Genomic DNA, 17,203 nt, shown 5'->3' with positions numbered 1-17,203 from the left:
AGATGCCTTGATCTTAGTTCTTCGAACGTTGAGTTTTAAAGCCAGTTTTTCATTCTCCTCTTTCACCTTCATCAAGAGGCTCTTTAGTTCCTCTTTGCTTTCTGCCTTAAGGATTGTGTCATGTGCATATCTGAGAGTGTTCATATTTCTTCTGGCGATCTTGATTCCAGCTTGTGATTCATCCAGCCTGGCATTTCACATGATGTACTCTGCATAGAAGTTAAATAAGCAGGGTAATAATATACAGCCTTGATGTACTCCTTTTGCTTTGTCACCAAAAAGAAAAAAAAAAAAAAAAAACCAACAATGGAGTAATACCTAGACTCCACAAGGCACGCCAGGAAATCCACAAAAAGGGGGAGAAAAGAAAACCTAGTAGAGGAATGGGCAAGGATAAAAGGTATGAATGGACAGTTCCTAGAAACTCATATGACCCACAATTGTGTGAACATATGTTCAAACTCTCTAGAATCATAGAAACGAAAATGAAAACCAGTATGAGATAATTGCTTTCTATTTAGTAGTTTGGCAGCCATTAGAAAGCTGGACAATGACAAGTGTTAGCAAAAATTTATGAAATTAGAACGCACATGTACTTCTGGCAAGAATCTAGATTAGCACAGGATTTATGAAGAAAAATCTGCTAGTACTTGGGTCAGGTTCATTTCATATATACCCAGTGGCACATGAATCTTCCTCAAATATTTATATGTTTTAAGAATACGTATGTGTGTGTGTAATTATACCACATTACATAATGTGAACTGAACTGAATATATATATAATGAAGATATTCATTGCAGCATTGTTTGTAATAGCTGAGAGATGAAAGCATCCTATATGTCCATCACTGCTGCTGCTAAGTCACTTCAGTCGTGTCCAACTCTGTGTGACCCCATAGATGTCAGCCCACCAGGCTCTCCTACCCCTGGGATTTTCCAGGCAAGAACACTGGAGTGGGTTGCCATTTCCTTCTCCAATGCATGAAAGTGAAAAAGTGAAAGTGAAGTTGCTCAGTCGTGTCCAACTCTTAGGGACCCCATGGACTGCAGCCCACCAGGCTCCTCCATCCATGGGATTTTCCAGGCAAGAGTACTGGAGTGTGGTGCCACTGCCTTCTGCATCACTAGTTCAGTTCAGTTCTGTCGCTCAGTTGTGTCCAACTCTTTGCAACCCCATGAACCACAGCACGCCAGGCCTCCCTGTGCATCACCAACTCCCGGAGTCCACCCAAACCCATGTCCATTGAGTTGGTGATGCCATCCAACCATCTCATCCTCTGTTGTCCCCTTCTCCTCCTGCCTTCAATCTTTCCCAGCATCAGGGTCTTTTCAAATGAGTCAGCTCTTCGCATCAGGTGGCCAAAGTATTGGAGTTTCAGCTTCAACATCAGTCCTTCCAATGAACACCCAGGACTGATCTCCTTTAGGATGGACTGGCTGGATCTCCTTGCAGTCCAAGGGACTCTCAAGAGTCTTCTCCAACACCACAGTTCAAAAGCATCAATTCCTCTGTGCTCAGCTTTCTTTACAGTCCAACTCTCACATCCATACATGACTACTGGAAAAACCATAGCCTTGACTAGATGGACCTTTGTTGACAAAGTAATGTCTCTGCTTTTGAATATGCTGTCTAGGTTGGTCATAACTTTCCTTTTAAGGAGTAAGCATCTTTTAATTTCATGGCTGCAGTCACCATCTGCAGTGATTTTGGAGCCCAGAAAATAAAGTCAGCCACTGTTTCCACTGTTTCCCCATCTATTTCCCATGAAGTGATGGGAGTGGATGCCATGATCTTCGTTTTCTGAATGTGGAGCTTTAAGCCAACTTTTTCACTCTCCTCTTTCACTTTCATCAAGAGGCTTTTGAGTTCCTCTTCACTTTCTGCCATAAGGGTGGTGTCGTCTGCATATCTGACAGTGATACTCAGTTAAAAACAAACCATAAGCTATAGGACTGAGGCCAGAAGTGTCACGTTGCTGTCTCTTTCCTCATCAGGCTTGTCTGATGGCACATAATGCATGGAGCTCAAACACAAAAGCATGTAAAGACCACGGGGAAATACAAGGAGATGGAAAACGAGAGGTCAAATATAAGACACTAGGGAGTGGTGGGGACTGTGGCAAATGAGCTCATATGCCTTGACCAAAGTGGGCAGCCAACTGATAGTTGCAATACAGAAACAGTCAGTATTCCTCTAATTCTTCAAGAGAAGCTGAAACTCTAGATTCTTATGTGAAATCACCTCATTTTTAAATATTGGCAACTACTTCAAATATTTTTAAACTCTAAGAAGATGTAAAAACAGTTCCTTACATTTTTCACTGGATTTGGTCATTTAGCTAACAATTTGCTGCTTTCCATACCCACACTCATAGCATTTGTATGTTTAGAGACCAATGCAATTTTTTACAACATTGTCTATTTTTTAACCTTCAATTATTTGCATGTATCAAAAAGAATGAAGGGAATGAGTTTGGATAAAATGCAAATTTCTGACACCTACAGTCAGACAATAAGTTCAGTGTCTGCTATTTGCCACTCTCCACGCAATATGTTTTGATATATTAAAGAGATACAGAGGCCTCTTTCTGGAATGCCTCGTGGCATTTGAGGAACAAGAAAACCGGATCTCAGGACCCATGTATACATGGGAACACTTAGGACCCAAATGTTTATCTGCTAACAGAGAGACATAAACACTAGGAGCTAGTTTGTGTGGAATTTTCTCTTTTTATATGTGGAAGCACATATAAAGTACTTCCTATATGCAAGTCCTGGGATAAGTGATTTCTTTCTTTGTTATAAATTATTAAGTATTTGGGGCATGCAGAAATGTAGAGTAACCCTATGAGAGCTTCCCTGGTGGCTCAGTCAGTAAAGAACCCATCTGCAATTTGTGGGGAAGATCCCCTGGGAAATCCCATGGATGGAGGAGCCTGACAGGCCATAGTCCATGGGGTCACAAGAGTCAGACATGACACAGTGACTAAGCTACCACTTGTTGCTCAGTCGCTAAGTCATGTCAGACTCTCTGCGACCCCGTGGACTGCAGCACGCCAGGCTTCCCTGTCCTGCACTGTCTCCCGGAGCTTGCTCAAACTCATGTCCATTGAGTCGGTGATGCCATCCACACCTCATCCTCTGTCGCCCCCTTCTCCTCCTGCCCTCCACCACTTGCTTACAGACTAAAACAGGGGGTGGCAAACTTTTACTGCCAGATGAAATATTTTCAGCTTTGTGGGTCTCTATGGCAACTACTCTACACAGAAATTGCAGCATAAAAGTAGCCGTGAAGAATACAGTAACCTGCCAAGCAGGGTTGTGCTCCAAGAAAACTCACTAATGGACACTGAAATTTGAATTTCACATAATTTTCACAGGTCATGAAATGCTATCCTTCTTAGGATTATTTTCAACCATTTAAAAATATGAAAGACATTCTTAATTCATGGGTCACATAAAAACAGATGATAAGCTGGATTTGGATGGGTCAGAGTTTGTGTCAACCTCTGAACTACATTGTTGCAAACACAGTTGAAGCCCCAGGGTACCTCTTTCTAAATTTCATCCCCTGATGACCCCTAGCTAACCATTCTCCTGAAACAGGTGTCTATCCTTCCTGTACATATTATTATCTTTTTTATTGATTGTACCTCTCCCTGAACAGTGTGTAATATTGATTTGTATACTTTTGAACTTCATAAGAATGGTATCGTATGTTGGGTACCCTCTGTCTCATTGCCCAGTGCTTTGTCTGGCAATCTGTTCATCGTGCTGAATGGCACACCAGGGCAATCTTCTTCATTGCTGTATTGTATTCCACTGTGAGACCTTTCTACCTGTATTCTTCATTCCTGTGGTAGAGAATGGGCATTTAGGTTGCTGCCTGGTAGGTCCTTTATTTGTGTCTCATCTCTTTGCATCTTCACCATGACCTTGTTGTTTTTTTTTTTTCCAACATTAGAACAGATACATATATTATTTTTATTTTTTTAATTTAATTTTATTTTTAAACTTTACATAATTGTATTAGTTTTGCCACACCATGACCTTGTAATGGAGATACTGATAACCCCCATTGTTTAAATGAGAACACCTTTGACTTAGAGCCGTTTGGTTAACTCGTTCAAGGTACTGAGTAGTGAAGTGGAATTTGAATCCACAGTCTTTTCAGGATGGAATGTGAGTTCATAACCATGTTGCCATTGATTGGTACACTGTGTTCTATTAACACAGTAACGACGGATCCTGCCAAGGATGACCTTGGATACTAATGTGCAGTGACTACCATAGCCTTTCTCTGAGGACGACTTGAATCAGTGTCACGTGTTATTGGATGTAGTTCAGTCCTTTGAAAATTGCTGTGTGTGACGTTGTACACATTAATAAAAAACCTTACTCCCCGTATACATGATATCATATGGTATTCGTCTTTCTCTTTCTGCCTTAGCTCACTTAGTATGATAATCTCTAGATCCATCCATGCTGCTGCAAATGACACATTTCCTATGGTTGAGCAGTGTTCCATTGTGCATGTGTGTGAACCGCATCTTCTTCATCCATTCGTCGGTCGATGGACAGTTAGGTTGTCTCCATGTCTTGGCCACTGTAAACAGTGCTGCCGTGAACACAGACAATGCATGTATCTTTGAGAAGCAGACTCAGAGACAGGACAGACTTGTGGTTGTGGAAGGAGAGGAACTGGGGGAGGGCTGATTTGGACGTTTGGGATTAGCAGATGCAAACTATTATGCATAGAATGGATAAACAACAAGTTCCTACTGTATACACAGGGAAACTATCTTCAATATCCTGTGATAACCATTATGGAAAATAATATGCCAAAGGATGTATATAGGCCATACATATATATATATATGTGTGTGTGTGTGTGTGTGTGTATATATATATATATATATATAAAACTGAATCACTTTGCTGTACAGCAGAAATTGACACAAATTGTAAATCAACACAGAGAGCTCAGGCTGGTGCTCTGTGATGACCTAGAGGGGTGGGATAGGCGGAGGTGGGGGGCAGAGGGAGGCGCAAGAGGGAAGGGGTGTGTATATAATTATAACTGATTCCCATTGATGCATGGCAGAGACCACTACCACATTATAAAGCAATTATCCTGCAATAGAAAAAGTCAACCATACTTCAATAAAATAAATTTTTTGAAAAAAAAACCGAATGAGGTTTGAGTTAGGGAATGACCTAGCCAAAGTGGGGGTAGAAATTTAAGAATAAGTACTGACCTAGTGCAAGAGTTGGAGAAGGCAATGGCACCCCACTCCAGTACTCTTGCCTGGAAAATCCCATGGACGGAGGAGCCTGGTGGGCTGCAGTCCATGGGGTCGCGAAGAGTCAGACATGACTGAGCAACTTCCCTTTCACTTTTCACTTTCCTGCATTGGAGAAGGAAATGGCAACCCACTCCAGTGTTCTTGCCTGGAGAATCCCAGGGATGCGGGAGCCTGGTGGGCTGCCGTCTATGGGGTCGCACAGAGTCGGACACGACTGAAGCAACTTAGCAGCAGCAGCAGCAGCAGTGCAAGAGTTATAAATTTTTTCATTAAAAAATGAGAATGACCCTGAGAGATTTGTCCCTTTTCTTTGCTGCCCTCCCCAACCCCCCCTCCCTAGCGTTTATCAAAATCCTGGGTATTCAGGAGCTAGTGTATTCTTTCCTGATGGGGACTACATGCTGGGCTGAGTGCTCTGCTGCCTGAGGGACGTTTATCCATGACACCTTTTGAGCCTTCCTCCGTTTGCACAAGTGACATGTAACACCACATTCAGTCTCTCTTATCTGCAGTCAACGCCACCTTCTCTCCATGCCTCTGGCTTGTAGGAATCCAAATTCAATCCTACCTCGCCACCTGTTTCTCTCTGCTTCTACTGGAAAGTCTCCCTGGCTCATTCCAGCTTAGTTAGATGACATTTAAAAGGCCCAAATATAATTTTTCTAATGGCAAAATACAGGAGGAAGGAGGGGAAAGTTTTAATCAAGTGGGTGTATTCTCTGGAGGGGAGCAAGTACTTCATTTCAATTCCTCATTTCCCTCTGATGAAAAGTTCAGTGAATTTTTATGATGTAGAATTTATAAGATGGCTGAGTTTAGGTAATCAGCTTTAATATTTATACTCTTAGGGAAAGAAATGGGAATCGTTAGTAGGCATGCATAATTAATGAATAAATTATATTTCCCTTTGTTTTCTTGCAGGTACAAGGAAATGCTAGAACTACTGGTCTCAGCCAGCCTTACTGTAAACAGTGATCGTCGGGGTAAACTGAAGCTTAGCCGTGCTGACGCCGATGTCTGGACTCTGAGTGACAGAGAAGGTAGGCCTCCTGCTGTGTGCTTTAGCGGGCCTGGTGGTGGTTACGTTCACCCCACGGAACACGGTAAGGGACTGACGGCCTTAGACACGCATCCTCTCCCAAGTACCGTCATTACGACAATTTCTCTTCCCATCCAATTAGATTATTGACTCTGGACCAAAACTTTGTACTTTGCTAACAATTTTGTCTAGTCATTAAAGGTAAAAGTATGCTGGTTCGTGTTCTGAACTTCCTGTCTTGGTCTCCAGTTCCAAGAAATGCTAACACCTCCACAGGCACTAGTCAGTTTCAGGTTCCAGGCCCGGCCCCGGGTGTGTCCTGCAGGCTCTGGGGCTGGACCTCTCCTACCACCGCCCCATCCAAGCAGGCATCCTGTTTACGGGGGGGTTGACGCTGGGACAACAAGTCATCTGGCTTTTGCTTTCAGGTCGGGTTGGAGTCAAGGAAGCAGAGGAGAGTTAAGCTGTTTAAAAAATTATTGGCAAATGATGCAGTCGGACGAGTTTTCACTAGAACAATTCCAGCTATTGTTTGCACTGTTTGGGATCTGTCAGCCTTCCTGGTAAAGCTCAGAGTTACTTAGCAAAAGGCATTAAGCTATTATGTTTAACCATTGGGCTTAACCCTTTGTTTGAGCAGCTTTGAGATTTGCTGCTGGTATTCCAAGACCCCTGGCTGTCTCTCCTTTATGGTTTGTGTTTGAGGCCAGTTCGTGGGGACACAGTGCTATGTAATTGTCATGGAAAACCAAAGAGACATGGTTCTAGTTGAATATAACATCAGAAGGAATTTGCTTTTAAGCAACTCCAGGCTTTGGGGAGTGATTACTGCTGTCACCAAGACAGCAGTCAGTAATGTCTTACGTGCTGGTCGTGAAGCTGAAACAGCCTTGCTGAAAGTACCATCAAGAGGGTCTGGGCTCCTGTGCCAAAGCTGCATAGTAGACCAACACACCCTCGTTCCTCCCAGGCCTGTGGAGCATCTGGATAAGCCACCCTGAGCTCTTTGAGAGTTTGAGATAATTTCCGGAGCCCTGTTCAAAGACCGTCTTCCTTTTCCTTCAGCCTGAAGGCATCAGTCAACTACAGACTCTTCATTTCAGAGCCAGTAGCAACAGAAAAGGACATAGACTGCAGAGGGAGAAGGATCCCAGACTGACTCCCAGCCAAGTGACCTTGGGCAAATTGCTCAACCTTCCTGAGCCTCAGCTTTCTCACCTGTCAAATGGGGAGCTGGAAAACATGACCACTTCGTAGGGTGCTTACTGCAGGGATCAAATGAGGTGATGTTGTGTAAAGGGTTAGTCCTTCAGTCGTGTCTGACTCTTTGCTAGCCCATAGACTTTAGCCCGCCGGGGTCCTCTGTCCATGGGATTCTCCAGGCATGGATACTGGAGTGGGTAGCCATTCCCTTCTCCAGGGGATCTTGCCAACCCAGAGATCAAACCTCAGTCTCATGTATTACAAGCAGATTCTTTACCATCTGAGCCACCCGATTGGAAGCGTGATAAATAAACTTACATCCATTGAATTAAATAGCCACAACGGGGACTTCCCCGGAAGTCCAGTGGGTTAAGACTCTGCACTTCCAATGCAGAGGACTCGGGTTTGATCCCTAGTCAGGGAACTATCACATCCCACATGCCACACAACATGGCCAAAAAAGAAAAGAACAAATAGTCACAGTGGACTCAAATCCGTGGTTGCAAACTTGGCAGCTCACAGCCAAGCCTGGCCCTCAGGTACGTCTTTGTCTGATTTATACTGTGTTTTAAATAAAGGTAACTTGCAAAAATTGAGAGAGTGCACATAAAAATCTAGATTTCTAGTTTCTCTGGAGATGCCGAATGCTCTAGAAGTGCTGGGCCTGTGTCCCCGCCTGGGAACCTGGCTGCCACCACTGGGGACTGAGGGGCAGCTGTGGTAAATGTGACTGCCACCCCCTCTTGCCCTTTGTTTTTGTGAGCATCTATTCCGTCTCAGGCCCTGTTCAGAGCAATAGAAATCTAGATGAATCCTCCTTCTCCTCCCTCACTGTCAGAGCAAACCCTTGGCACCTGCTATGTGTCAGGCATTAACGTGTATTAACACGTTAGTGTCTGAAACTCTAAGAAGTGGACACTTGTTTTACAGATGAGATACAGGTTGCTGCTGCTAAGTCGCTTCAGTCGTGTCCGACTCTGTGCGACCCCATAGACGGCAGCCCACCAGGCCCCCGTCCCTGGGATTCTCCAGGCAAGAACACTGGAGTGGGTTGCCATGTCCTTCTCCACAGGTTAAGTGGCTTGATTGAGATGACAGTTTAGTGATTGCCAAATTTGAACCTAAGTAAACAGAATGGGAAAGACTAGAGATCTCTTCAAGAAAATTAGAGATACCAAGGGAACATTTCATGCAAAGATGGGCTCGATAAAGGACAGAAATGGTATGGACCTAACAGAAGCAGAAGATATTAAGAAGAGGTGGCAAGAATACACAGAAGAACTGTACAAAAAAGATCTTCATGACCCAGATAATCACAGTGGTGTGATCACTGACCTAGAGCCAGACATCCTGGAATGTGAAGTCAAGTGGGCCTTAGAAAGCATCACTACGAACAAAGCTAATGGAGGTGATGGAATTCCAGTTGAGCTATTTCAAGTCCTGAAAGATGATGCTGTGAAAGTGCTACCCTCAATATGCCAGCAAATTTGGAAAACTCAGCAGTGGCCATAGGACTGGAAAAGGTCAGTTTTCATTCCAATCCCAAAGAAAGGCAATGCCAAAGAATGCTCAAACTACCGCACAATTGCATTCATCTCACACGCTAGTAAAGTAATGCTCAAAATTCTCCAAGCCAGGCTTCAGCAATATGTGAACCATGAACTTCCAGATGTTCAAGCTGGTTTTAGAAAAGGCAGAGGAACCAGAGATCAAATTGCCAACATCCGCTGGATCATGGAAAAAGCAAGAGAGTTCCAGAAAAACATCTATTTCTGCTTTATTGACTATGCCAAAGCCTTTGACTGTGTGGATCACAATAAACTGTGGGAAATTCTGAAAGAGATGGGAATACCAGACCACCTGATCTGCCTCTTGAGAAATTTGTTTGCAGGTCAGGAAGCAACAGTTAGAACTGGACATGGAGCAACAGACTGGTTCCAAATAGGAAAAGGAGTACATCAAGGCTGTATATTGTCACCCTGCTTATTTCACTTATATGCAGAGTACCTCATAAGAAACGCTGGACTGGAAGAAGTACAAGCTGGAATCAAGATTGCTGGGAGAAATATCAATAACCTCAGATATGCAGATGACACCACCCTTATGGCAGAAAGTGAAGAGGAACTCAAAAGCCTCTTGATGAAAGTGAAAGTGGAGAGTGAAAAGGTTGATTTAAAGCTCAACATTCAGAAAACGAAGATCATGGCATCCAGTCCCATCACTTCATGGGAAATAGATGGGGAAACAGTGGAAACAGTGTCAGACTTGATTTTTTTGGGCTCCAAAATCACTGCAGATGGTGACTGCGGCCATGAAATTAAAAGATGCATACTCCTTGGAAGGAAAGTTATGACCAACCTAGATAGTATATTCAAAAGCAGAGACATTACTTTGCCAACAAAGGTTCGTCTAGTCAAGGCTATGGTTTTTCCTGTGGTCATGTATGGATGTTGAGAGTTGGACTGTGAAGAAGGCTGAGCACCGAAGAATTGATGCTTATGAATTGTGGTGTTGGAGAAGACTCTTGAGAGTCCCTTGGACTGCAAGGACATCCAACCAGTCCATTCTGAAGGAGATCAGCCCTGGGATTTCTTTGGAGGGAATGATACTGAAGCTGAAACTCCAGTACTTTGGCCACCTCATGCGAAGAGTTGACTCATTGGAAAAGACTCTGATGCTGGGAGGGATTGGGGGCAGAAGGAGAAGGGGACGACAGAGGATGAGATGGCTGGATGGCATCACTGACTCGCTGGACGTGAGTCTGAGTGAACTCCAGGAGTTGGTGATAGACAGGGAGGCCTGGCATGCTGCGATTTGTGGGGTCGCAAAGAGTTGGACACGACTGAGCGACTGAACTGAACTGAACTGAATCAGACTCCAGGGCATCCCAAGTGGCAGAGTGGTAAAGAATATGCCTGCCAGTGCAGGAGACACAGGTTCAACCCCTGGGTCAGGAAGATCCCCTGGAGAAGGAAATGGCCGCGCACGGCTGTATTCTTGGTTATGAACCCATTTTAGAGATGTGGAACTTGAGGCTTGGGGAGTTGAGTAACAGGCTTAAAGTCACACAGCTCGTGGTAGGGCCAGGAATTAAACCCAGTCCCCTGGCTCCAGTCTCTGCTTCTAAACTCAAGATCTTAAGGGTCTTCAGACCCCAGATGTTCATCCCTCACCCCCAGTGGTGGTACCCACAAACACCTCGTCTCTCTCCTTTTTTGTGACTTGGAGCTGTCTGCACCGTTTCCAATGCCGGGGGGTCAGCTGGGGCCAAGAGAAAGACTTTGGGGGTGAGCAAAGGGGCAGAGAGAGGTTGCTTCCAAATTCAGACCAGGCAGGGCTGGCAGGGTCAGGTTACACACACACACACGCACACAGACAATGTACACATGTTTCTTTCTCTTGATTATTGGTGTGGGCAGCAAGCTCTGGGACTCAGCAGGGGACATTCCACTCTAGCTGTGGCCTCAAGTGTCAGACTCAGCTACTCTTCTTGCCTGACCTGTGGCCTCCCTCCTCCTGGGCCCACCCCTTCTGTTACAGAGTGACCACAAGGGTCCAGCCCCAAGGAGGACCCCAGGAGGCATGGGCCACAAGGCCTACACTCCAGGAGGTCTGGAGGGGAAACTCGAACCCAAGAAACCCCCAAGGCTCCCATTGTGTTTCCTACTTTAAGTCCTACCTTTTTAAAGTCCCTCATCTAGTGGCCTAATCTCTTGGGGGCTCATTTGCCTCTTCTGTTAAATAGAATAATTAGTCCACCAAGCTCATGGTTGATGTGAGGTTGAAATGACTTAAAACATGGAGAGGGCTTGGTGTTTTTAAAAAGTATAGAATCAGATCTAAATTCCTTACTCTTGGCCAGGGGACTCTGCTTTGTGACCCTGGCAGCCTCTCAGGCTGGACTCCACCCCATCGCCCCTGCCATGGCACCCAGCCCCTGGCCTTGTTTCTTTTGCTGTAACTGACAAGTCTGATTCTGCCCTCAGGGCCTTCACATGTGCTGTTCCTCTGCTTGGACCAGGTTTCCTTCCATCTCAGGACCATCACTTCATCCTTCAGTTCTTAGCAGAGAGGTCTTTCCTTTCAAAAGTAATCATTTGTTTATTCATTCATTTATTCATTCAAGAAATGTTTTCCTCAAGCACATGCCCAGCATTGTGTAAGTACTAGGAAGAAAATACAAAACCTTTGCCTCCTGGAGCCTAACCCGGGGTGCTGGTGGGGCGAGGGTCTGATGGTAACAGTAGATAAGAAAGATATATAGCATGTGAATGGTGCCACACACTGTGCTGGGGGGGCAGAAAGCAAGGTGGGATAAGAAATGCAGGGACATGGGATTGCAGTTTTTGTTAGGGGCACTAGAAATAATGTCACTGGGAAGGGAACACTTGAAGAAGGACCTGGAAGAGCAAGTTCCCTGGCCATCCAGCGGTTAAGAATCCTCCTTGTAACACAGGGGACTTGGGTTTGATCCTGGTCAAAGAAGTAAGATTCCACATGTCTTGGAGCAACTCAGCCTGTGCACTGCAATGAAAGGTCCCACATGATGCAATGAAGATCCCGTGTGCCATAACTAAGGCCCAACACAGCCAAATAAATAGATTAATTTAAAGATAAAAAAAAAAAAAAGACCTGAAGGAGGTGTGCGAGAGCACTTCATGGACTTCATGGTGACAGAGAGGAAGAGCCTTAGGAGCAGAGGAAATAGCATGTGCAAAGGTCCTGAGGCAGCAACTGTCCCAGAGCACATGAGGAGCAATAAGGAGGTTGGTGTGGCTGGAGCCCAGTGAGCAAGGGACCGGTGGCAGGGAGACGAGGTCAGAGAGGCACCCAGGATCAGACTCCGTGAGCCCTTGGAAGGACTTGGCTTCTACCCTGAGTGAGATGGGAGCTATGGGAGGGTTGAGAGCAGATGAGAGATGATCTGATCTACGTTGACAGGATCCCTCAGGCTGCACGTGAGAAAGGACCGGGGATGCGCACAATGGGAGTCCAGGAGCTAAAGAAGAAAAGTTACAGTAACCCAAGTGAGAGGCCACGGTGGCTTCGATGCAGTGGTGGTGGTGGAGGGGAGAACAGGTCAGGTTCTGGAGCAGGTTGAGGGGGAAGCCAGCAGAACATCCGGCCATGCTGTTCTGTTTATTTTGTTTGTATTCCTACTCCCTGCCCGGCGTGTTATGTTTGCTCACTTGCTTTTTGTCTGCCCCTCCACCAGAATGTAAGTTCTCTGAAGGCAGATCTTACCTATTTTAGTTGCCTACATATCTGCTGAGAATAAGGTATGATGCATAGTAAGTGCTTAAAAAATACTTGTCAATAGAAAACAAACTTACAGTTACCAAAGGGGGGGCGGGGCAGGGATAAATTAGGAGTTTGGGATTAATACATACTACTATATATAAATTACTCCTTGGAAGGAAAGTTATGACCAACCTAGATAGCATATTCAAAAGCAGAGACAATACTTTGCCAACAAAGGTCTGTCTAGTCAAGGCTATGGTTTTTCCAGTGGTCATGTATGGATGTGAAAGTTGGACTGTGAAGAAGGCTGAGAGCAGAAGAATTGATGCTTTTGAACTGTGGTGTTGGAGAAGATTCCTGAGACTCCCTTGGACTGCAAAGGAGATCCAACCAGTCCATTCTAAAGGAGATCAGTCTTGGGTGTTCTTTGGAAGGAATGATGCTAAAGCTGAAACTCCAGTACTTTGGCCACCTCATGCGAAGAGTTGACTCATTGGAAAAGACTCTGATGCTGGGAGGGATTGGGGGCAGGAGGAAAAGGGGATGACAGAGGATGAGATGGCTGGATGGCATCACTGACTTGAAGGATGTGAGTCTGAGTGAACTCCGGGAGTTGGTGATGGACAAGGAGGCCTGGCGTGCTGCAATTCATGGGGTCGCAAAGAGTCGGACACAACTGAGCGACTGAACTGAACTGAACTATATATAAAGCAGATAAATAACAAGCACCTACTGTATAGCACAGAGAACTATACTCAATATCTTGGGTTTTTTAATTAATTAATTAATTTCAATTCTCCATGTCTTAGTTGCAACACGTAGTATCTAGTTCGCTGACCAGGGATCAAACCTCGAACTCCTGCATTGGGCGTGTGGAGTCTTAACCACTGGACCACCAGGGAAGTCCCAGTAGGCTTTTTTTTTTTTTTTTTGGCTGTGCTGCATGGCCTGCGGGATCTTAGTTCCCTGACTAGGGATCGAACCCACATATGCTGCAGTGAAAGAGCAGTCTTAACCTCTGGACCACCAGGGACGTGCCTATAGTCAATACCTTGCAATAACCTATAACGAAAGAAAATCTGAATCACTTTGCTGCACACTTGAAACATTGCAAATCAACTATACTTCAGTTCTTTAAAATGATACTTACCATGTTTAAAAAGAAGAAGAAATAGTCGTAAAAGGAATCAAGACAGGAGACACAGCATTCTGCAAGACTATAGGATGTGGTGATTAAATGAGCTCCACCCTCCATGATCTCACAGCCTTAGCACAAGCTGTGTCGCCTGTCTGCAGTGCCCTCCCTTGCTGCTGCTGCTTTTTTTTAAAGACAATTCAGTTTCTGATCACCAGGTAACACAGTCCTTATAAAAACTTGAATGCTAGGCCAAATTCCCCTTTGCTGCATTTACCCAATCTTAGTGGTTTCCTCCCCTCCCCAGAAGTAACTACTGTTATCAGTGTTTTGTGTTCCTGTTATTGAAGATTTCTTCTATGTCTAACGTGTGCATAAATGTATATTTCTGTAATTTAAGGAGATACGTTTATGTTCTCGCATTCTCCGGTGCATCTAAGTCACCTTGGAAGTTCTGTTGGCACACTGGTTTCAGGGCCCCATTCCCACATTTCTGCTTCCGTCATGGTTTGGGGCTGGGGCCCAAGAATTTGCATTTCTAGCAATTCCCAGACAATGCTGATGTCACCAGTCCAAGGACCATGCTTTGGGAACCAGGCTCCAGGACGTTGGAGCCTGGGTGCGCATTGGACTCTCCTGGGAAGTTTTTTGGTAAAAATTTAATGCAAATGTCCAGATCTTATCCCCAAGGAGTCTGATTTAGTTGTTCAGAAATGTGACCCAGGTGGTGAGTTTTTTGTTTTTTTTTTTTTGGCTGCCCCACGAGGCATGTGGGATCTAAGTTCTCCTGACCAAGGATCGAACCCCACCCGCTGCATTAGAAGCATACTGTCTTAATCACTGGACCGCCAGAAAAGTCCTGAGATGTTTTTAAAGCTCTCCAAATGCACCCAGTTTTATGCACCCAAGGTTAATAACCCCTGCTCTAGATGTCTACTTCAGGACAATGACAAATTTTTATTCCTACATATGTATTTAAATTTCTGTTCCTAATTAGCACACAGCTCAGTGCCTGACTTATGGTAAATCCTTAAAAATTATTTATGGTTGGGTGAGTGAGTGAGTGAATGGAGGTGAAGTGGATGCTTAGTTAGGTGGATGGATGGGTGGTGGATAAATAGAGTAGCCTATGGGCTTCCCACGTGACGCTAGTGGTAAAGAACCTGCCTGTCAATTCAGGAGACATAAGAGACGAAAGTTTGACCCCTGGGTGGGGAAGATTCCCTGGAGTAGGGCATGGCAGTCCACTCTACTGTTCTTGCGGAATATCCCATGGACAGAGGAACCTGGCAGCCTTCAGTCTGTGGGGGTCACACAAAGTTAGACAGGACTGAAGTGACTTAGCACGAGGAACCATGGATCACTTCAGGTTGATATTGGTTTTGAGAATAAGATGTTCTGGGGAATAAAAGAGATAAGGCCCATGCAGTCCTTAGCAGCGTGCCTGGCTTGTAGGAACCACTTGAGAAATAGAAGCTATCGTTCATTACCATTTAAGGCAAAATTGGATTTGAATTTTATCCTGTCTTCTGGAAGGAGGAGGGAAAAAGTTATGAAACTAAGGAAGCAAAGCTGAATCAAGAAAAAAGAAAAAACTTTTTTTCTTCTAAAATGCAGACACATTTTGCAAAAGCTGAGACTATAATCTCATTAAGTGTTTCCTTGGAGAGGTGAAGTCACCGCCCTGTGAAACAAGCAGCTGTCAGATGCACTCAGGCCGCCTGCACCGCCTCTGCCCCGGGGTGATGTGGTTTCATTTCCAGTTTCAGTCACCGGTTCTAGCCAGGGGCTGGCAGGTTTTCCTTCATTTCCCCCAAGCCAGGTTGAGCTGCCCAGAGCTTTGCCTGGGTCTGGCTGGGGGAGGCACAGATCAACTTGACCTTTGCCATTTTGAAGCCTTTTTCAGCGGGCTTCCTGGGGGGGCCTGTGCCCCCAGAACGACCTCCTCTACCTGCGCGGTGCACACGCTGGCCTCCTCATACAGTGCTCCCTCCTGCTGTCTCTGCCCCTGGTCTCGGTGCCGCTTAAAGCACCCACAGGAGGGAGATGAGCTGATGAAATTTACAGGCACGCACCTTCGGCAGCACAGACCGGCCTCAAGACATCTCGCATTATCTCATCTCATGGGGATCAGTGGGAAGTGACCCCTGGGGCCCAATAAGGCAACATAATAGTGGTGGCTGCCTTCAGAATCATTAGTTTCTTAATCCTCCCAGTGAAAGGAGAGGTAAAAAAAAAAATGTGGGGACACTCAAATTGGGCTTACAATGGAAGTCGATTAAGCAAGAGCCTCAGGAGAATAGAAAGCTAATAATAGCTCCTCTGTGTTGATCAGTTACCATTTGGTAGGTACCTGCTTTGCAGCAGCCCTACAGGGATGAGATGGTGCCCCATTTTGTGGATGTGGAAACTGAGGTTTAGGGAAAGAAAGTGATGGACCCAGGGCCATACAGTTATAGTGCAGCAGAGTCAGGATTTGAATTTGACCCCTTAGCCCATGTACTTTCTTTGGAAGGAACAATAAGACAACAAATTATGAGACTTGAGTTGTAAATCTGGTCCACAGTGGGTGCATGGTAAGCACTGTTGAATGAATGAACCCACCGTGTCTGTCCGTGGGTAAGTTACATCACACAATCACACACACACAGTCACACACTACGTGTGCGCCCACACACACAGACTCCAGCTCTAGTTTCCTCATATTCCATTAGATCATTTATATTCCCTTCTTGGCCCCAGTATGCATTTGCGTTTGTGACTTCTGGAATGAAGATTTATTTTTATGAAGCCAGAGTTGGGACTTCTTAGTAATTTGCAATTCCTTATGAGCCTGCGGTCTAAACTCTCACTACTCGAAGTGGGGTTTCCGGGCCTGCCATGTCAGCGTCACCTGGGGGCTTCCTTGACCTACAGACTCCCAATCTGCATTTTAATAAGATCCCCTGGCGAATCCTGTGCATAGTCACGTTCCAGGTGTTCTTCTCTGTATCCGTGCCTTCTTCTGCACCTTGGTACAATTATAATTCAGTACTTTACCTGCGTATTTGTTTACCATCAGTCTCTCCTGCTAAGTGGGTTTCCCTGGTGGCTCAGACAGTAAAGTATCCACCTGCAATGCAGGAGACCCACGTTCAGTCCCTGGGTTGGGAAGATCCCCTGGAGAAGGGAATGGCTACCCACTCCAGTATCCTTGCTTGGAGAATCCCGTGGACAGAGGAGCCTGGTGGGCTGCAGTCCATGGGGTCATGAAGAGTCGGACACGACTGAGTGACAG

At 45.3% G+C, this 17,203-nt stretch overlaps 1 protein-coding gene across 1 annotated transcript in view; it reads left to right on the top strand.

The window, feature by feature from the left end:
* Positions 1-17,203, top strand: part of EYA2 (EYA transcriptional coactivator and phosphatase 2) — a 235,240-nt gene that overhangs the window by 55,795 nt on the left and 162,242 nt on the right. The window contains exon 2 of the mRNA XM_044927574.2: positions 6,230-6,348. Within this exon, the coding sequence (XP_044783509.2) occupies positions 6,230-6,348 (119 nt within the window). The remainder of the gene's footprint in view (positions 1-6,229; positions 6,349-17,203) is intronic.

The sequence above is a fragment of the Bubalus bubalis genome, chromosome 14 (assembly GCF_019923935.1).
Source record: "Bubalus bubalis isolate 160015118507 breed Murrah chromosome 14, NDDB_SH_1, whole genome shotgun sequence".
Lineage (NCBI taxonomy): Eukaryota > Metazoa > Chordata > Mammalia > Artiodactyla > Bovidae > Bubalus > Bubalus bubalis.
Note: the sequence above shows the minus strand (reverse complement) of the source record. Positions and strands in the feature narration are given on the sequence as shown.